The sequence below is a fragment of the Paramisgurnus dabryanus genome, chromosome 19 (assembly GCF_030506205.2).
Source record: "Paramisgurnus dabryanus chromosome 19, PD_genome_1.1, whole genome shotgun sequence".
Taxonomy (NCBI): domain Eukaryota; kingdom Metazoa; phylum Chordata; class Actinopteri; order Cypriniformes; family Cobitidae; genus Paramisgurnus; species Paramisgurnus dabryanus.
Window position 1 is genome coordinate 52,501 of NC_133355.1, and position 21,630 is coordinate 74,130.

At 35.1% G+C, this 21,630-nt stretch overlaps 1 protein-coding gene across 2 annotated transcripts in view; it reads right to left on the bottom strand.

The window, feature by feature from the left end:
• The window catches only part of col22a1 (collagen, type XXII, alpha 1), an 87,302-nt gene that overhangs the window by 20,338 nt on the left and 45,334 nt on the right, over nt 1-21,630 (bottom strand). For both annotated transcript variants that reach the window (XM_065285596.2, XM_065285589.2), the window contains 23 exons: nt 18,856-18,909; nt 18,667-18,720; nt 16,822-16,857; nt 16,704-16,733; nt 16,484-16,537; nt 15,676-15,729; nt 14,358-14,411; nt 12,957-13,010; nt 12,812-12,865; nt 12,647-12,700; nt 12,495-12,548; nt 12,248-12,292; nt 12,093-12,155; nt 11,907-11,960; nt 11,000-11,041; nt 10,626-10,658; nt 9,769-9,822; nt 8,427-8,480; nt 7,185-7,238; nt 7,040-7,093; nt 6,846-6,899; nt 5,536-5,640; nt 1,644-1,688 (listed from right to left, as the gene is read on the bottom strand). In XM_065285596.2, coding sequence (XP_065141668.1) covers nt 1,644-1,688; nt 5,536-5,640; nt 6,846-6,899; nt 7,040-7,093; nt 7,185-7,238; nt 8,427-8,480; nt 9,769-9,822; nt 10,626-10,658; nt 11,000-11,041; nt 11,907-11,960; nt 12,093-12,155; nt 12,248-12,292; nt 12,495-12,548; nt 12,647-12,700; nt 12,812-12,865; nt 12,957-13,010; nt 14,358-14,411; nt 15,676-15,729; nt 16,484-16,537; nt 16,704-16,733; nt 16,822-16,857; nt 18,667-18,720; nt 18,856-18,909 — 1,209 coding nt within the window. The remainder of the gene's footprint in view (nt 1-1,643; nt 1,689-5,535; nt 5,641-6,845; nt 6,900-7,039; nt 7,094-7,184; nt 7,239-8,426; nt 8,481-9,768; nt 9,823-10,625; nt 10,659-10,999; nt 11,042-11,906; nt 11,961-12,092; nt 12,156-12,247; nt 12,293-12,494; nt 12,549-12,646; nt 12,701-12,811; nt 12,866-12,956; nt 13,011-14,357; nt 14,412-15,675; nt 15,730-16,483; nt 16,538-16,703; nt 16,734-16,821; nt 16,858-18,666; nt 18,721-18,855; nt 18,910-21,630) is intronic.

Below are 21,630 nucleotides of genomic sequence, written 5' to 3' on the forward strand. Positions count from 1 at the left end.
TCCGTACATCCATCCATCTATCTATATATCTGTCTGTCTGTCTGTCTGTCTGTCTGTCTGTCTATCTATCTATCTATCTATCTATCTATCTATCTATCTATGTCTATCTATCCGTGTCTATCTATCCATGTCCATCTATCCATGTCTATCTATCCATGTCTATCTATCCATGTCTATCTATCCATGTCTATCTGTCTGTCTGTCTGTCTGTCTGTCTATCCATGGCTATCCATCTATCTGCCTGCCTGCCTGTCTGTCTGCCTGTCTGTCTGTCTATCTATCTATCTGTCTGTCTGTCTGTCTGACTGTCTGTCTATCCATGCGTCCATTCATCCGTACATCCATCCATCTATCTATATATCTGTCTGTCTGTCTGTCTATCTATCTATCTATCTATCCATGTCTATCTATCCATGTCTATCTGTCTGTCTGTCTGTCTATCCATGGCTATCCATCCGTCCATCCATCCATCTATCTATATATCTGTCTGTCTGTCTATCTATCCATGTCTATCTATCTGTCTATCGGTCTATCTATCTGTCTGTCTGTCTGCCTGCCTGTCTATCCATGTCTATCTATCTGTCTGTCTATCCATGTCTATCCATATCTATCTATCTATCTGTCTGTCTGTCTGTCTGTCTGTCCATGTTTATCCAATTAATCTATCTGTCTGTCTGTCTGTCTGTCTCTCTCTCTCTCGTTCTCTATCTATCCGTCTGTCTGCCTGTCCATGTCTATCTATCTATCTGTCTGTCTGTCTCCGTTATATCAGTCTGTCTGTCTGTCTTTCTATCCCTCCAGGTCTATCTTTCTATCTATCTGTCTAACTGTTTCTCTGTCCATCCATCCAGTCTGTCTGTCTGTCTACCAATCTGTTTTTATCTCTGTCCATCCATCAGTCTGTCTGTCTATCTTTCTTTCTGTTATTTTCTCTATCCATTCATCCATGTCTTTCTTTCTATTTGTCTGTCCATCCATCCATGTATATATGTCTATCTCTCTATCTGTCTGTCTATCCAACCATATCTGTCTGTCTGTTTGTCTATCTATAAGAGAAGAAAAATCTGAGATGTTTCTCAGACAGGGATTAGACTAGTCCTAGAGTAAAATAAATGTAAGAGCTGCCCAAACTGAAAACAACTTGCACTGACATATCTTAAAATACATCAGTGCCCTTTGTTTTTGAACAGAAGTAATGTTTTTAGTATGTTTGTTAAAACTAGTTATATTTCCTAATTATACTAAGGCCTAGTCCTGGCTTAAGCAAATTCCTCTCCGGGAAACCATCCCATGATGTTTTTTGATACGGTTCATTTTCTTGATTTGTGTCTTGATGGGACAACACTGTCTTAAGTAGCTACAGTAGCAGGCAAATACACATCTGGCACTTTTCCTGGAGAACTTCTCTGCTTGTATGGTGGTCTGAAATTTCAGTAAAACCATCACATAAATAAAATGCAGCTATTCAGCGTTTTGCCCCGGGGGAAGACACACCTGCTCATAACAAAGAATCGCCCAGAGACAGAAAAATAACCCTGATGAAAGACTAAATAAAGTCTGTTTTTTAACTGTTATGGGGACTTTTTTACGAGAATCTAGAATAAAAGAGAAAACAGAAAAGAGACAGATATTTCATTTCTTACTCTCAGTCCTGGAGTTCCAGCCGGGCCCGGAGGTCCTGTGTCACCCTGTGATTAGAGAAACTTCAATTACTATGGTGCTGTTACTTTCTCCAGTTCTCTCATTCATTTCATCATTCGGTTTCCTATTTTCTTACAAACTCAAATTCAGACTGATTTATACCTGACTTTCCAACAATTATTTGTGTAAAATCTAATTAAAATAATTGTCCACAAGTCATTTTTTATTTACAGTTTTTCTCAGTCACTTTGGAGCAGTTCTTAGATCAGAAATTAATTTTTCAAAAGACTTTGTTCAACCTCCACATCAACAAGTCAGTTGTGCACAACATAAAAACAAATTCAAAATTTTTGGACAAATTGCAAATGCTTGATACAAATATGCAGATGATTTCTGTCTGTATGTACAATTGTCTGCTGTTTGCTACATTTTCAATTGCTTAATGTCATTTTCATTCAAATACACTGGTTTCTGTTAAATAGTCTTACACTGAAATTCTTACTGAATTTTTGTCTTTCAGTACAAATATAAAAAAGCCTAATTTAAGACGCATTTTCTTGATGAGCAAAATGACCTTAAAAAATAAGTCTAGTTTTTAGACAAACAATATACAATTTAAGTGAATTTGTGCTTCAAACAAGCAAAACAATCTAGCAATGGGGTAAAGAAATTTGATTGAGAAAAATTGATTTTTTTTATCGAATTAAGTGTTTACACTGCAAAAATGATTTTCAAGAAATGTCTTAAAACTAAACTTATTTTCTTGGGTTGTTTTGCTCATCAAGTTAAAGCATCCTTATTTAAGAATTTTTAGAAATTTTTACTGAAAACAAGACAAAATACTAAGGAAATATTTTCTTTAAAAAAATTTTTTTTGCAGTGTAAGAAAAAAGATTTTGCTCATCAAGAAAATGCATCTTAATGTAAGAATTTTTAGATATTTGTACTAAAGACAAAATACTTGGTAAAAGTCATTTTTTGCAGTGTACAGCTAAAAACATTTAGAAATGAGTTCATTGTAAGGCATGTCATGTAAAATTGTTGACTTTTGTGTCATAATCTGTTACTCTAAGCATGTTTTCCATGTTTTTTTTTTGTTTTTCATTTTTAAATGTGAACTGAATTGATAAATTGCTGCACTGCAAAAAAATTCTTAGTGTTTTTGTCTTGTTTTTAGTAAAAATATCTAAAAATTCTTAAATTAAGATGCCTTTTCTTGATGAGCAAAACGACCCAAGAAAATAAGTCTAGTTTTTAGACCGAAAATATCAAATTTAAGTGAATTTGTGGATTAAAAATGAAAAAAATCTGCCAATACGGTAAGCAAAAAAAATATTGAACATTTTTCTTAAACACTAAATTCAAGAAAAATTAGCTTACCCCATTTGCAGATTTTTTTGCTTGTTTTATGCACAAAATCACTTAAATTTGATATTTTTGGTCTAAAAACTAGACTTATTTTAATTTAAGAATTTTTTAGATTTTTTTACTACTAGCAAGACTTGAAAATAAATTTTCGCAGTGTGTCAACTGAATCTTGAAATTATGACTTACAGAAAATTTGTTGTCTAAACCTTTCTAATTTTGTTATTTTTTATTTGTAATCAAAATCACAATGTGTGTCATTTGTTTACAGGAAACAGTAAAAATGTGAATTCGTCCAAAAATACTCACAAATTTAACTCTTTCCCCGCCATTGACAATTTATCTCGTCAATTAAGAGAAAACATTTGCATAAAAATATTGTGTTCCTGATTAATTTGTATTTTAATCTGCAATACCTTGATAATCCACTACAATTTATGAAAAAACTGAAGCCAAAACTTTATTCACTAATTTTAAACTCTGTGTATGTTTTGATAATCGTTCTGAATCTGATCTCTAACAAAATGACTTCACAAAAACGCAATTATTTCAGCTTTTTGCTAAAAAAATATTTTTAAAGAAAAAAACATATTTATAAGCAGAGAAAAAAATATAGATTGGATGAAATCTTTTTTTTCTGTTTTGTTTGTTTGAAAGGTTCTGTTCTTTCATTTGATATATTTGTATGTTTATATAATTTTAGAAGAACATTTTCCTGGAAGGCTTTTTGTGAAACTTCTGTGAAAATCACAAAAAATGCTGGCGGGGAACTTTTCAAAAAATGGCTGGTGGCGAATGAGTTAATTGTGTACACTTGGTATATTGACAACATATAAACATTTTGGCTGTCTTGTTCATGAACAATGACATAAGTATACTGTCCATTATGATGAGACTGACATGTTTACTTACATAAAAATTTACTTTTGAGAGATAAACTAAGGATTTTGAACAATTTACAGGCTTTTACATCACATGATGTTGTGCAGTTTGTACGAATTGTTCTGAGAAATGCACGCATTTTTTTACACATTATAAAAAATGATTCAAGAAATGCTCCAAAGCAACTGAGAAAAACTGTAATTTCTTAATTCTGTGTAGTGCAACTAAACTCTCGCAGTGAGTTGTGTGTAATATCAGCCTTTCGAGTGTGCATGGATCTACACTTTAAATTTTTACCTAAAACAGTAGACCATCTGGGAACTTTATAGATACTCATTTCAACATGCAAAGATTTGGGACATACTAATTCAAATTTGGATGAATAGTATGTGAACTGGGATGCAAGGACAGTTTGGTCTACATTAATATTTTATTGGATGATCCTTTAAAGAGAGCCCTGGTGTTTGAGAGACGGCAGGAATGTGCTTGTGTATGTTTTATTCTATTATGGCGTGTTGCTATAAAACTCACCTGCAGTCACCGCTCCAGTAACTCATTAAGTTAATGTGCTGTGGTTTAATTCTCCACATGTTTCAGGGCTTTTAACCACAATCAGCACAATTAAATGGAAAGTCAGAGTAAACAACATTAACACTTTTCCAGAGCGCAGCATGTGCATGCTATGTGACAATTACTACATGTCATTTACATGTAGATGCCGGGAAACTGTTAAACTGTCCAAAAACATTTTTAAAAGATAAGATCATTTTTCCAGCGGAATGCTACATTTTTCAGCACAATGCTAAGGAATTTTACTACTGACCCTGAATAGGTGAACTCAGCATTTGTGCACTGTCTGAATCATTTACACATATTCACACACTGTCTGAAGAATTGTGAAAATGCAAACACACAAAACATCTCAAACAGCAGCATGTGAACAGCGCATTGTAATCTCTTTTGTGTCATCTTGGCATTAATATTTAAATAGGCAAGGACTCAAAACACGTGCAAATGATGCAGTTTCCCGAACTGGAAAGTGAAAGTTTCAGCATTGTTCCTTAATGTGGAGCCCCAGTATGTGTCCAATGAATGACACTGTTAACTCTTTCCCCGCCATTGACAAGTTATCTCGTCAATTAAGAGAAAACATTTGCATAAAAAACAATTTTTGTTAATGTTAATCTGCAATAGCGTGATTAATTAAACAATTTATGTAAAAAAAAAACTGAACCCAAAATGTTATTTACTAATTTTAAACTCTATGTATGTTTTGAAAATCATTCTAAATCTGATCTCTAACAAGATTCCTTCACAAAAATGCAATTATTTCAGCTTTTTCTCTTAAAAAAAAAAAATATTTGTAAAAAATACCCATATTTAAGAGTTTATAGAAAAAAATATAGATAGGATGAAACGGTTTTTCCCTGTTTTGTTTGTTTGAAAGCAGAGTTCTGTACTTTCATTTGATATATGTGTATATGTTTATATATTTTTAGCACAAATTTTCCTGGAAGGCATTTTGTGAAACTTCAAAAAATCACAAAAAAAATCACATTCAAAAAATGGCTGGTGGGGAATGAGTTAAACAGATTTTAAATGCAATCGACTTTATCGTAATGATGAATTCAAAGATAAATGTTTTACCTTTTGCCCATCTTTGCCTTTTCCTGGTAAACCGATTTCTCCTCTTAAACCAGGCTCACCGTTTGGACCAGGTGGTCCACTAGGTCCATCTTTGCCTGCATCACCCTGTTGGGATGAAGAAATTTTGGTGCAAAATATTTGAGGACTGAATTTGTACAGTTTTTAACAGAATTTTTTTACTGCGTTAATGTAAAATTACAAAAAATATTTTTGTATTAGGGAAAATATCTGTCATTTATTGTGCCCACTATTTTACTGTATTTTTCCGGCACCCCAGCTGCCGCAATTTTACCGGTTTATACAGAATATTTTTTTACCGTGTTAATGTAAAATTACAGAAAAAAATATTTGTAGTACGGAAAATTTCTGTCATTTATTGTGCCCGCTATTTTACAGTATATTTTCGGCACTCCAGCTGCAGGAATTTTACAGTTTTTTACAAAATTTAAAATTACAGAATTTTTTTTTTGTATTACAGAAAATTTCTGTCATTTATTGTGCCCGTTATTTTACGGTATTTTTCCGGCACGCCAGCTGCCGGAATTTTACCGGTTTTTACAGAATAATTTTTTTACCGTGTTAATGTAAACTTACAGAAAAAAAATGCATTTTGTATTACGGAAAATTTCTGTCATTTATTGTGCCCGTTATTTTACGGTATTGGTGTACTGTACATCTATGAAGCACACATACGCGCTTTTGAGAAATGACCGTAGATCAAATTTCAGCAAAGTCTTCCAAAACAGAAATGAGGTTTAATCTGTTGGGTATTCATGATTTTTTTAAGCTATCCCTTTACCGTATCACACTGTTTTTGGCATTAGCTTAATTTCTGGCACCATGACTAATATTGGTAAAATAAAATGCTGTTTTTTTAAACAGCAAACTTTAAAAATCCACTCTCTCCTTCTTTTTAAATACCCACTTAACCAAAGCAGTCTCGTTAGACATGCTGTTTTGATTCTCTTGTTAATGTGATGTCACACTGATAATGCCCCGCCTACAGCATTACCATAGTTTCCGCCCTCAGTGAGTTGTACGCTGTCCGGCATTTCTCAATAGTGAGATACTATTGTCTCAGACTGTATTCACAGGAATCAAATCTATTTTTAACCAAAAGCGCTCACTGTCTGTTGGTTAGGGAGTGAGGAGCTGTAGCTCATTTGCATGTTTTTGGTCCCACCCAAATAAGGGCATTTTACACATGCTATTATAATAAATGATCTGTGCACACCTGAGACTTATATAACATCTTGTAAAATAATAGGTGCCCTTTAAAGTTTCATCAGCTGTTTGTTTAATTTTCTCACCTTCTCCCCTCTCTGCCCAGCAATACCAGGTGGACCAATACTCCCTGGAATACCCTGGAAAACACAAACAGTGTTGTACTTACATAGCTACTGAACACTGTTACTCGTCAAATTATTTTTATGAGCAGTTAAAAGTGGCTGCAAAAATATCATTAACTAAGCAAATGCAAGGGTGGGTTTATTTAAGAATGTACCGCATTGCCTGGCAGCCCTCGAAGCCCCTGAGGGCCCATCAATCCTGGCGGACCCTATACACAGAATAAAGAAAAGTGAAAATGACAAATGGATCTAAAAAAAACAAAACAATGAAAAACATCATGTATACGCTGAAGAACTCACTGGGTCTCCATTTCTCCCGGCTTCTCCCTTATCACCTGCATCACCTTTAGGTCCCTGCATACATAAACAAGAGATCAGATGCTTGTGTGCAGATCACAATGTTCACAAAATGCATCGCATTACAGCATTTGGCAAACGCTTTTATCCAAAGCAACTTACAGTGCATTCAAGTTAAATGTTTCTCAATGCTTATGCAATGCTCTACCAATGGGGCTACTGGAACAGATATGGGTCAAACTGAAATCAACTGAAAGGTGGTCCTGTGGTTTTAAACCACTATTGTATTTTCATCCATATGAAGAGTTTTGTTCCAAAACGCGATAAACGTCATTTTTTATTAGTAAACGCCAAAATCAGTATTGTCAGTATTAAAAAGTAAATTCTTAATTTTACATAAAATCCATTATCCGCTGTGTTATTCTGTCATCTTTTCTCCCTTTATTCCCAAAACGCATTAAACGGCAGTCCTCCTTTTCTGCAGAATGCAATACATTCGCTCAACAAATCACAGCACACCATTCAACGCATTGTAAACATTAATGGCGGCGCGTTGAGTTCACACAGAATCCTAGTTTTCCTCATCTACTTTGTACTTCGTGATCAACAAACAAACAAAATAATACTTTTGATGGCATTGCTAAACCTGTGGTGGTTTTCTGTGATGGGGAAGAAACGTAAGCCATCAAAAATGAAATAATTAACGTGAGAGGCACTCGGGTGAAGGAAAAATGCCGGCTATTGCTTGTTTTCCAGACAGCATCAAGCTTTTGTCATGCTAACACATTGACCCAAGGGGATCTTATGAAAAACTTTCCATTATTTTACGAAGTCAATGAAAATCGAGCATGACCAAAACGTTTTACAGCTGATTGCTGTCGAAAAAGTTCAGCGACGACGTCTCAAGGATAACAACAGCAATGGCAGTGTTCTTAATATGCCAAAGTAAGTGTTTTGATTAATGCCATTTATTTTTATCAGTGTATACCACTAGTCAACTAAATGAATATAACATGGCAAAGATGAATGCACATTTATATATTGATTCAATAGATTTATAGCATTTTGGGAAAAAAAACTTAAATGGATTTATTGCATTTTGTGGAAAAAAATAATACGTTTTTATAATAAATCTTTGAAAATCTAATTATGGATTTGAATGTTTTATGTTATTATAACCTAAAGATGCTATTGGGAAGTTTGTAACAGAAAATAGCACAGAAAAGACAGTGAGATGTTGTTTACCGGAAGTCCTGGCTGTCCTCTGAATCCTTGCTCACCCGGAAGACCTCTCTGACCCTAAAAATATCCCAGATGTAAAGGTTGTTACAAGTAGCACTGTTCAGCATAACCGACAGTAACACAATGTTACAGGTTGAATGAAGACCCCTATCAACTTGCTATTCACTATTAGTGTTAAAATGACACTTTACCTATAAAAAGTAACATTATGTAACATCTTACGTTTCAAAGTAATAATGCAAATCAAAACCACATTACAACCAGTGTCCCGGGACCCAAACAGGTGACCTCCTGGTCTTTTCCCTTTATACAGTAGTAGCTTTGTAATCTCATTTCACAGAAAAACTCCACATCTTACTTCATCTCTTAATATTCTGCTCAACCATCTCTGACAGAAGTAATTCAACACACATTTCTCATTTATCAGCTGAGAGTAGATACATCATTGTAATAAGCTTGTCTGTGTTTGTGTAAATGATGCATCACTCTGAGTCGAGAGAGAGAGAGAGAGAGAGAGAGAGAGAGAGAGAGAGAGAGAGAGAGAGAGAGAGAGAGAGAGAGAGAGAGAGAGAGAGAGAGAGAGAGAGAGAGAGAGAGAGAGAGAGAGAGACACAGCTAACATTAATTTTTCTGCAGAACATCAGATTTTTAGCATCAGACAGCTTCCTAGCATCATGTCATGACCTTGACGTTTATTAATATTTCTTCACACAGTGTTGAACAAAGCATTTACATCTACTGTTATAATGCCTAGGGTCCTTCAGGTTACTTCAGGCTCTTTGGAGATTTACATTGGCAAGATGATGTCATTGAAATGTTTCTATTATGAATGTATTGAGAGGAACCTAACCTATTTTACATGACATCATCAAGTATGAGACATACAGTATGGTACTTCAAGCAGTCCTGACCTTCTACTGCCCCCTTCTGCTGTTTACTAAAACCTGAATTTATTCATGACATATACGGTAGTACAATATATGTGACCACGAAAGGGTCATAAGGGTCAATTTCTTAAATTTGAGATTTACACACCATCAATAATTAAGCTTTCCATTTTTTTGTTTGTTTGTTAGGATAGGGAAATCGGCAATTCATTATCGACACATATTACTAATGATAAATACATTTTTGTATATATTTACGAAAGAAAGTGTACAAAATATCTTCTTGGGATATGATCGTTACTTAATATCATAATGATTTTTGGCATAAAAAATTTATAATTTAATCCTTATAATATATTGTTGGCTATTTCTACAAAGATATGTGCAACTTATGAAGGTTTTATGGTCCAGGGTCACATACAGAATAAGTTGACAGTGTTGGAGAAATAAAGTCTCACCGTCTCCCCTGGTTTTCCTTGGTCTCCTTTCTCTCCCTTTTCTCCAGGGTTCCCCTAGAGAAATGAAATAAATTTTAAGGTTAAGACTAAATGGACATGAAAATGTCAAATGGTGTAACCGCCAATTGCGCCAAAGAATGAGAAATATGAAATATTTGATCCACCTTGATGGCATGTAAGCGTAATCATAAAAAATTATTATCATTTTAAAATATCAACAGTTAACTTAACTCAAACCATTTATGGAAACCGGTTGCCCTAAACCATTTAAGTTTTAAAACAAATAAATTTGAGTACTGTGAACTTGAGTCATGTGAAATTATGCACTTATATTTAAGTAGTGTGAACTTAAATATAAGTGCATAACTGCATATGACTCAATTTGTTTAAGTTCACAGTACTCAAATGTATGTGCTTTAAAACTTAAATGGTCTAATGCAACCGGTTTACTTAAATGGTTTGAGTTGAGTTAACTTTTAGATTTTACAGTGTTGTATTAGTTATTTCTAAATGTAAATGTTAATGCGTTTTTGTAATATTTGTTATGACAAAACTCTGTTTTCGAAATAATCTTTGACAAATGATGTAAAAAAAAAAAAATAATAATATTACACCAAACTAATGATTATATTTTATTCCACATTTTTATATGAATATATTTATATATATATTTTTTTTTAAATTAGTTACACCAATTGACACATTTTTTTTTATTGTTTTAACATCATCTTGGGTATAAGTTGCATGTGTCATGTTTAACGAAAAGAAAGTTGCTCTTTATTTCTGCATGTAAATGTACTCATCACACACATCACAGTCCAATGTAATACAACACAGCACATAAACTCATGACTCACCGGTTCACCTGGTTCAGGAATCACATTGGCCACCTAGAGGGAATACAAACACATTACAGACAGTAAAGTACTGTTTTTCAAATGAAAGTCGCACATCTGTTAATAAAGAGTGATAAATACAGATCTGTCACTACTATCAGCTTTTACACATATACAACTTATATATAAAGCATAAAACTTTACAAGCTTCTCTTTGCATTCAAACAAAAACTTTACTGCCATCTTTGCTAAGGATTTATTAATAATTCATTTTTGGTAATTAATATTTGTGCAAAGCTGGTTTCAATTTAATATAGTAAAAACAGCTATATAAATAAAAAAATTTTTTATATGATTTATATAAACTGACATCAATTATCATCAGCTGTACTCACATTTCCTGGGATACCTGCTGGTCCCCTGGGGCCAACTTCCCCCTGTATGAATGAAAGATACGGAAATATCACTTTATCACATTCTGTCATTTTAATAATAAATAAAGGCTTATCTCCACAGGAAGACACTGATACCTGGTACTCTAAAATAAATTAAAATAAAATTCAGCCTAAAAGTCAGGCTTGATTTCTCTGTGATGTTTTGCATTTTCTTGTCAAAGGTCATCAAAGCTGCATGCACTTTATATTTTTTAAATAAATTATGGCAGCACTTTATTTTACAGTGCGTAAAATAAAATAAGATGCATTGTTATAGAAAACTGTACATTCATTTGTAAGTACAGTAGTGTTTGTATTAGTTATATCAAACATGTACACTCTCATAAGTACCTGGCATTAACCACAATTGCCTGTAAGCACGAAATACTTATATAGTACATTCATTTGTAAGTACAGAAGTGTTTCTTGTTAGTTACAGTATACAGTACCTACACTATAAGTATGTATCTGGTGTTACCCAGTACTTATCTAGAGTTACATAATTACTACCAAATATGTGCCATTGTTAAGTACAGTAATGTGGTAAATATGGTAAATATCTTGTACTTACAGACAAATGTGTGGTACTTATTTTTGATATTATGGTATATTTAATTACCATGTAGATACTCAAAAATAAGTACCACACATTTGTCTGTAAGTACAAGATATTTACCATATTTGTACAAGGTAAGTACACATATTGTAAAATAAAGTGCTACATAAATTATTTTATGTGTTAACATTGTATTGTATTATTTTATTTAAATGTTTTAAAGAAACATGTTTTAATTATAAACTAAGAATCTAGACAGTTTGACTGGTACAAAAATTTATACAATGTGTTTTTGCTCATTTTCTTTCCCACCTTGTCTCCCTTATCTCCTTTTGGCCCAAGTAGTCCATCTCTTCCTCTTTCTCCCTAAAACAAAGATTAAACAATAAATCTTTCTTTCACAGTCGGGATGTATTTTCTTGCAATTGAAAGCCAAAATCTTTAATCTTCGGTTAATCAAAAACATCTCATCTGACTCCTCTACTCAACAGGATTTACCTGTTCTCCTCTCTCTCCTTTGGATCCCAATAGGCCTACTTCACCAGGTAAACCAGGCTCTCCCTGAGACAGAATGAGAACAAGATAGACTGTTGTGTCGCTTTGTCTCATTATCAAGACTTTTTCAAGATTGATTTAGGTTTAACTTTTCTCACCCGTTCACCTGAAGGTCCTCGTGGTCCTGGAGGGCCTTCTTCTCCCTGAGATAAAGAGAGAGCATCATTGGATGGTGACCAAAAACTATTGTTTAATATAAAGATCAAAAAATTTAGTTTTTTTGCTTCAGTATTACAATACGACAAAACATCTCAACAAATCAATTTTAAAGGGACTTTTAATGTTGTTCAATAAAATGTTACTGGTGCTTTCCTAGATCATTAACTACTCCACGCCACAATTTACCTTTGGTCCAAGCTTGCCAGGAAATCCATCTTGTCCAGGTTCTCCTCTTTGTCCCTTAAAAAATATATAAAGATTTAAAATAAACTGCATCACAAGAAAACCTCCAGAGAATCAGGTTCACAGTTTCCTTTATTAAAACAGGCAGTTCAAACCTTCTCGCCATCATTTCCAGGGAAACCATCCACTCCATCCTTTCCTGGCAGGCCCTGAAAAATGATTATTTAAAAAAAATAATTATTTCAAGTTTGCTCTTTTAATACGGTTAAAGTATGTGTACAGTAAGTTTGAGATTTCAATGTAAAATCACAGTGACTTACTGGTTTTCCGGGTTCTCCTGGTTTTCCTGAGAATCCAATTTCACCAGGTAACCCCTGTTAGATGAGTTAGGTGTTATTTTGTGTTTTCCAGGTCAAAGAAAAATTAAAAATTTTATTAAGAAAATTCTGCTATGTGTAAACTTACGGGTGGCCCTGTCTTTCCTGGGCTGCCTGAAAGTCCGGGAGGTCCCTGAGGGCCCTAAAACAAAACATTGACATTGAAAACAAATCCAGAAATTTGAAAATAAATGGTAAAGTGATTGTCTTCTAATCTGAATGCATTTACTTCACATGCATTCCCTGTGATTCCTCAGTCTCTAGTAGATCATTTTATTTCTCTTGTATACTTTAAAACCTATTCCCCTAGTCACTAAAATTATTTTAAAACAGGGGTGCCAACACTAGCACTCAGATCCTGCCTTCCATTCGGAAAGGCTCGTCCCTATGCCCTAGGCCCTTCAAGGGATATACCCTCACGAGTGAGGGTGTAGGGGACAAAAAATTTTTTGCAATGCATTCTGCGTCTGATTTGGAATGCACTTCTGCAGACTGATAATTGAATATTTACTTTAACATAAAAAACAGAGAAGTGCATACTTTGTAAGCTGCACGTTTTTGTTAATTTGTTTTGGTTAATGCTCACTTTGGTGGCAACGTGACCAGTGGATTTGACTTAGATTTTCATTTGTAACTTTATAAGCTTAACTTTATAACTTTAATAACTTTATAATTTGTTTTTAATAGATACATTTTGACTATGACACCTGCTCCTGCACTTCACAGGGTTCCCACACCTTAGCTAACTTCAAATTCAAGGACTTTCAAGGACTTTCCAGGTCCAATACCCTCAAATTCAAGGACTAAATATGGGGCACATTTCAAGTGAGAGCAAGGTTACATCGTGTTACCTTTAAAGATACATTGTTACAGTTCCCTTTTGAGGGAATTCGCGCTGCATCACTGCGGTGACACTTTGGGGACGCCTCCAGGGGTAAGTGCATCTGAATGTGTGTATCAAATTCAACCAATAGTGAGGCTTAAAGACAAAGACTGGGTGACGCGGGAGCCAGGAAGTATATCGCTATCTGAAATATTGCCAAAGACGGCGTTACAGGGACGCAGGAAGTACGGCAAGGGAGATGCAGCGTCTCGTTCCCTTCTCAGTGAACAACAGTTACATACGTAACCCGAGACGTTTTCATGTGTCAAACACAACTATGCAAAAAAGCATTTTGGTATGAATCAACATTCGCATACAGAAGATATAAGCATTTAAAGTGAACAGTTTAGCACGTGTGATTAAAAAGTCTAGAATTTTTATGATATTATCCTACACTACACAGGGAATAATATGGATTTTTTTCCATTCAAGCACTTTCAATGACCTGTATCTATGTATGTATATTTCCAAAAACTTTCCAGGACCTTTAATTTTTCCCCCAGATTCACAAACTTTCAAGGATTTCAAGGACCCATGGGAACACTGAGTTCATGCAAAAATGATTCACTGGGTGAACTGGGTTGTGTGTGTGTGTGTGGCACTTACAGGTGGTCCAGGAAGTCCATCGACTCCAGGCAATCCCGCCTCTCCTTTCTTTCCCTGAAAAGAAAAAGATTAAAATGAAGACATGTGGAATAATTGCATTTCTTCAAAATAAAAGTGCTTCACGATACCATAAAGAACCTTTAACCAAATACCTTGACTAAATCGTAGTGGTATTTAAAAAGGCAAAACAAGACAGATCATTCACCTTTATGTTGTTACATAAAAATAATAATAATGAGGTTATACATTTCAACTTCATCTCTGCAAAAGCGCCTTTTCTATGTGAACTGTCAGAGGGTTCAAACTTCCCCAAACTAGAGATGCATAATAAGGATAACACTGCCCTCATGTGGACATCAGTGAAATGTCACATGCTTTATCTCTATTGCAATTTTTAGGTGCTGACTTTACAACATTCTTCATATCAATAAAATCATTAACAGACCTTGCTTTATATTTGTTTTATCCAATGCAAAACAATATATAATGACATGAGCATGATAGAATGGCAGTATACACCTGCTACAGTACATAGTGGACTAAACTGCAGTGAAATTACTGCTGTAGTGCAAGTACAAAAATTGGAAATTTAAACACAGACCGGTGAAATTGTCTACAGTCCTGCTCATCTACAACATTTCACTCGAAAACAGTAAAGTTCTGTCATCATTCAGTCTACACCCGGGGTCAGCAAGTAAGTTCGGCTTCGGCTTAAAACTCTTCCTATCCATGCAATACATAAAACAGTGAATATGTAATAAATTGTATGACTTTAAATGTTCTGTATATTATAATTGTGTGAGTAACAGTTATATTCAATATAATAACAGTCTTCCATACCAAAGCAATTAAATGTCATTTGCTTGTAAATAAAAAAGAGGATTGAAAATAACACAGGCAATCCTTTTGTGTTCGATGGAAGAAATCAAATCATACACGTTTGAAATGTTTGAAATAAAGGCAGCAGTAACCGACTTATCTTTTAACGTACAAACATTTTTATTTTATTTTATCTTTTGAGCTTCTATTCATGTGCTACTTTTCTCAGCAAGCAAGAATGTTCACAAAGGAAAATTTTTTATGATTCAGTCGTCTGTCATTTTTGAGCATCAGGGTTTGAATATTTCCTTTCTTTCTTCCTAATGAGATCCTCGCTTTAATTTCACCCCACAGAACACTAAAAACACCAGAATATAATCAAAACCATTGAGATCTGCTGTTTATGTCGCTATGGTAATTATGGATCAAGATCTGGAATATCATTTATCTTTAATAAAGCACGGGTGCAAGTTTTACAATAGTAAAATACATGCTTTACCCTTTGTCCATTCTCGCCAGGTTCTCCGGGGAAACCTTGGGGTCCAGGTGGGCCCTGAGAGAAGGCACACAAACAATAACCAACTTAAAAATAAACAGATGTCAATAGTAGGACATGAAATATCATGCTAAGATAAAACATTTAATTATATATAATATGAAAAAGAAATATATCTACAATATTCTGCTGCAGAGATATAGGTCTTGCTAAACAGTTGCTAGGGTACCTCTGTTTAATTGCTAGAGAAGAAAATTGGCATCCACCGGTGGTTACACTCCAAACCACAAGTCAAACGAGTCCTGTATATCCTAGATATCATAGTAGGAAAACCGCATGGCTTTCCTTCACCATGTATTTTTTTTGGGATGATTTCGGACAGGATTTGCTCCCCAGTGATACAACTTAGACCCCATTTCGAGATAGGTTCTTACAGAGCCTGCCAGCAGCCTCTTTATATGTATTACCCAACGTGTTTCTCCAAAATCATCGCTCGCAGCTATGACCAGTCAACTATGGGCGCAATAATAAGTCTATGGAATTTGTGGGTGGTTTTTCGCACACCTTTTGGAAATCCCAAACCTGATCGCTTATAAAAGTCATAGCAGACCTCTCCTCAATAAGCCAGTTGATTTGAGCCCTAGTTTTTAGATCTACAACAAAGTGTGCGGAACGAGTTACACGCTGAAATTTTGTCCAGATGTAAGAATAATTATATCCCCGAGCAACAACTTTATGTACAATGTATACACACAAAAAATGTATACAATTAATACAGATTAATACAATATTACAATATCCTGTATCTTACAGGTGGTCCGGGTGGGCCGTCTGCTCCTGGTGGTCCTGATGCACCAGGGATGCCCTGAAAACAAATAAATTACTTACATTTACGCATCGTTCATTATTTGTTTTTTGGGATTTAACCCACAACGTTTGTACGGCTAATGCAACGCTTTACCAGTTGACCTCCAGAAACACAAATTTTGGTTAAGTGTAATCAATGCCTATTAGACAGATTGTATACTCACAGTTTCCCCCTTGAGCCCTTCCAGTTGAACCTGAGGAAATACATGGATAAAACCGTCAGGTACTTAAACTTAATTGAATTGATTTAGTCACTGTTCAGTGAACTATTAAAGGTCTCACCGCATTTCCAGGTATTCCAGGAAGCCCTTGTGCTCCCTGTCAAATACAACAAACAAACCATTACAAAATGTTTCAGAGAGATGTCTGACAGCACATTTTAATTAACATGATGGGACATATCATCTGACTATTTCCATGTTTAAGTGCTATAATTGGGTCCCCAGTGTTTCTATCATCCTAGAAAATGTGAAAAAGATTTATTTTACATCTTAAAGTCGCCATGAAACGGAAGTATCAATTGCCTAATTTTCCCCGTGGTGACGTGTATCTGAGTAAAACCGGCCTCTGAAATGAAATAAAGCAGGGCTGGATATGAATTGGTCCATCGAGATCTGATTGGATCATTTGAAGTTGGGTCGTGTTGCTAATTGCTAATCGCAGCGATATTGTCCCTGACCCTGCCCACCTGCCATACATTATGACCGGAAGTAAAGAGAGATCGTTTTTAGGAGGGGAGGAGATTTGCATTTTTGATTAAAGATTATGAGGGCACATTAATTTTGAAAAATCATTTCAATAAATAATTTGTAAAGAAATACCACAATATTACAAAACAAATTACTGTTTTTATTTTACTTTTCATTGCGACTTTAAAAAAGTCTTGTAAAATGTCCCTTTGGCAGCAGTCAGTCAACCAGATAGTCAGCACTGCAGGTCAGCGCCATCTATTGGATTTTGTTTGTATTGCACAGAGTTAGTCATTTTGTTTCAATTGCATTGATGTTTAAACCTGCCTCGCATGGTGGATAAAAGTTCCCAGCGGGCCGGATATGGCCCACGGGCCCCTGGCGTATTATTATCTGTACTACAAGCTACCAATCCTTTAATTAAGCAAAGCAGCATGCCTTTGGGAATAAAGTGTGCAAGAGAAATGAAATCATCCAGCCTGGTTATATTTTTGAGTAGGCATGAGAATGAGTGGGAGACATTCAGTAATTGTATCTGAACATTAAACAACACAGACAGTTAAATCTGCATTGAGGCTTGCTGTTGAAAGCAGAACACAGTATGTATTTAATTTATAAATTGGCCTTTAAATCTGCATACTTTAGACACTTTAGGGTGATTCTAGCGAAATTAAACTTATGGGGTGTCATGAAACATTCTGATAAAAAAAAGTAAATGCAAAGTAAGAGTATCAAAACAAGAAGCGCACAGTTACAAACATCTCTTCATGTACTATTTAGCACATGATTTCAAATGATATCATACAAACCAATTTTGTTGTTTTTCCACATTTAAGGGGAAAATTTTCATTACCGCAACGTGTCCATGACTGGATTTGGATTGTTTGACCAGGAAATATTTATAATTAAAAAATCTAAAAAATAAAAAGCTTCAGTGCATGTTATACTATAAACATTTACAGTAAAGAAAAATGTGGTATTTGGTGATCATTGGTAAATGTAGAGACAATAATAAGGAATATAAATGTGTCCAAGATGCATTTTCTCATCCTCCGCAACAATTTTCAATCATTGTTTAAGACCTCAATGAACAAACATTTAAAAAAAAAAAGGTTGAAAGGGACATAATTGACTGTGACACTCAAGATGGCTACCAGGTAAGCAGTTCTTATTTTTCTCTCCAGATAAAAGTTGAAATTGAGTTTGTCATCATAGTACCTAGACAATAGTTCTCATTACCGAAACATTTTGTAAATGCATGTAATATCATTTTGTGGTAATGATAATTTTTGATAATGATAATCTTAAAAAAAATCTTATATGGGCAAAAAATGGCTTTAAGGGCTTTTTAAAAATTCTGATGCTGGACACCTTCTAAATCTGTATTTCGTGAGAATCACCCTTTAGGATATCTTGTCTCGATCTGTTAATGCCATACCTTTTCTCCTTTGACTCCACTTGAACCAGGAGCACCAGTTAACCCCCTGAGACCCTGTTTAAGAGATAATCACTTTTGAAGTCATTTTATTTATGATCATCCTGCAGCATTGCTGATATATGGCATGCTTGCATTCTGCATGATGATTCATCTGCACACGCAAAGCAACATAAATCTTTGAATACTCACATCTTTTCCTGGAACTCCAGGTTTCCCTGGAAACCCGTCTAGTCCCGACTCACCCTAAACATGACAATAAAATGAAAAATTAGTGCAATAACAATATATACAGTACTGTAATGTCTGTACTGGTTTGCATGCTGGAATCTGCTTCCACTTTGTTACTCATAAACAGTGTGACTCATGTTTCACCATGAAGATTTTAATTAATATAACAATCCATATAGAGAATGAAATCTGCAAAAGCTGCTATTAAAAACATTGCACAAAAAGCAACTTTAGGGGGGGGGGTCAACGGTATTTCATGCATTCTGACTAATTAACACAGTTTAAGATTTGGTTTTCTCATGCTTAACATAGTCAAAGTGTCAAAATCAGTAGGATGTGTTACCAAGTATTTCTGTGTCGAATGCACTACGCCAGGGTTCGTACAAGTTTCTGAAAGCTTTTTTCGAATATGGGTCATGGGTAGGCCTTACGTATCATTTATTTTTTTGGGCACTTCCCCCGGTACACCATGACCACACGTCAATCAGCGAGAGAGCGAGAGCAGAGGCCGCTACAAGTCACAGGCATCACTTCACGCCACCGCTTTGTTTTATATCAAGACTCAACAATGGCACAAAAGAAGAAGTGTGTTTTTGGATGTAAGGAGAAGTAAGCCAGCATTATGGAAAGAATGGATATAGTTTGCTTATTCGGGGTAGCATGGGAGTTTTGCATGTTTGTTTAACGCTAGATTTTGTTAAAAAAGCCCCAATCGGATCATTAAAGGGACGATAAGTAGGATTTTCCCCCATCTAGTGGTGAAATTGTATTTTGCATTCAAACGAATATTGCTCTCTAGTGCCTCGCTTTTTTAAATGTGTGTTGCAACTACGGTAGCCGTTATGTACTCACTGATCTCATCGTCCGTTTCAGCTGGTTCATGTGTTCTGAATGAAAACGTGTTGTGGAAACGTGTTGCGGTAAGCTTGGGCTTTTTGTCCCTCTCTGCTATTATAATTTATCAGTATGGCAAAACGACATGGAAGCCTTCTTGGACTTACCCGTTCAATATAAGTAAAGAGGAGAAATTCGAAGCTTACAAAGAAAAGTCAGATCATTGGCAGAGGTCATTTCACACCAACGAGGACATATTTATGAATAAAGACATTGATTTTGATTAATAAAACACTTAAAATCCTACTTACAGTCACTTTAATGGATGCGGTAAGTAAGACTTCTGTGTTATGTTGGAAATCGGCGCGTAAGTGCATATTATATAAACGACACGAACATGTAGTGAATCATAAGTTATTCAGTTTTGTATACAGTGTTGCATGACTCGTGACTCGCTCCTCCCGCAGCTCGTGACTCCTCCTTCCCAATTTTTTCGTACTTTATGAGCTAATCTGTCTTTTATAAATCTGATAAAACTAAAGACTCTTCGGACATATGAAGGATAATACTACTCTATAGGTACTCAAGATTAACATCAGATACACAAAAACAGCTTGTGTTATGGGAGCTTTAAATGAAGTGTTTGTCTGGACAGGTGTTTTTTGTCTCTAAAAACAGACTGGTTGCAGGAAACCAAATGATGGGGGGTCGGAAAAACGACTGTAACATGACAACTCAAGAATTTCTTGACAAATGTGCAAAACATGTTGTCTGCCAACACTTCTGTTTAAGGTCAGGAACTTAACCTATAATATAAATACCAGATACCAGACAGTGTATACCAGGAAATATACCAGATGGTAAATGAGTTTGAAACATTTATTTTTAAGTCATGGCCATTGAAGTTCAAATGAAAGGCAATGCTCCAGACAGTGTAATCTAATATTTCCTTTTTGCAAAAAACATCAGATCAACAACATACCAGCATTTTAGGCAACACTAAATTGGTTATGTAAAGTCAATGTATGTTATTTAGTTTTAAAGTTTAAATGTTTACATGTCCATCTTTGTTCACACCCCCCCCCCTCTCTCTCTCTCTCTCTCTCTCTCTCTCTCTCTCATCTGAATATAAGTATATAATGAATATCAGTGGTGTCTATAAAGTCTTAATTGTGTGGGTATGAGGACTTTCGGTCAGCATTTTTGTGCTGTGTGAAACTCTCCTGAAACCTGTCTGAACACCCACACAGGAAATATGGAGACTGCATCAACACTATGACATCTGTTTGAGTTATTACATGAATATTCCCTCTGTAGTGATGAATCCTGGCAGTATATGCAATGCTTCCTAACAATGACCACTTTAAACTGAGTGCAACAGGGGAATGATAACCATTTACATTTATGCATTTGGCAGATGCTTTTACAGTATCAATGTGACTTACAGTGCATTACAAGGTACACATTTTTATCAGTATGTGTGTTCTCTGGGTTTAAACCAATGAACGTCTGTGTTACTAACGCAATGCTCTACCAATGAGCTATATAGGAGCAGAACCAGAAATTTCTCAGGACCTGGAATGGATAAAAGAAACCCGCAATGACACACTAAACTCAATTTTATACTATCCTTGTATATCTAGACTATAACTCGCTAGCACAGGTGTACAGTCTTAAATGACATGTTTAGCTCCCCTGTGTTAAACATTTGATTCTTACCGTTTTAGCTGATCTCTGGGTCTGGTGCTAAAACTTTTAGCATAGCTTAGCATAATATATTGAATCTGATTAGACCATTAGCATCACGCTAAAAAATAACCAAAGAGTTTTGATATTTTTCCTATTTAAAACTTGACTTATCTGTAGTAACATCGTTTACTAAGACCATTGAAGATCCAGACC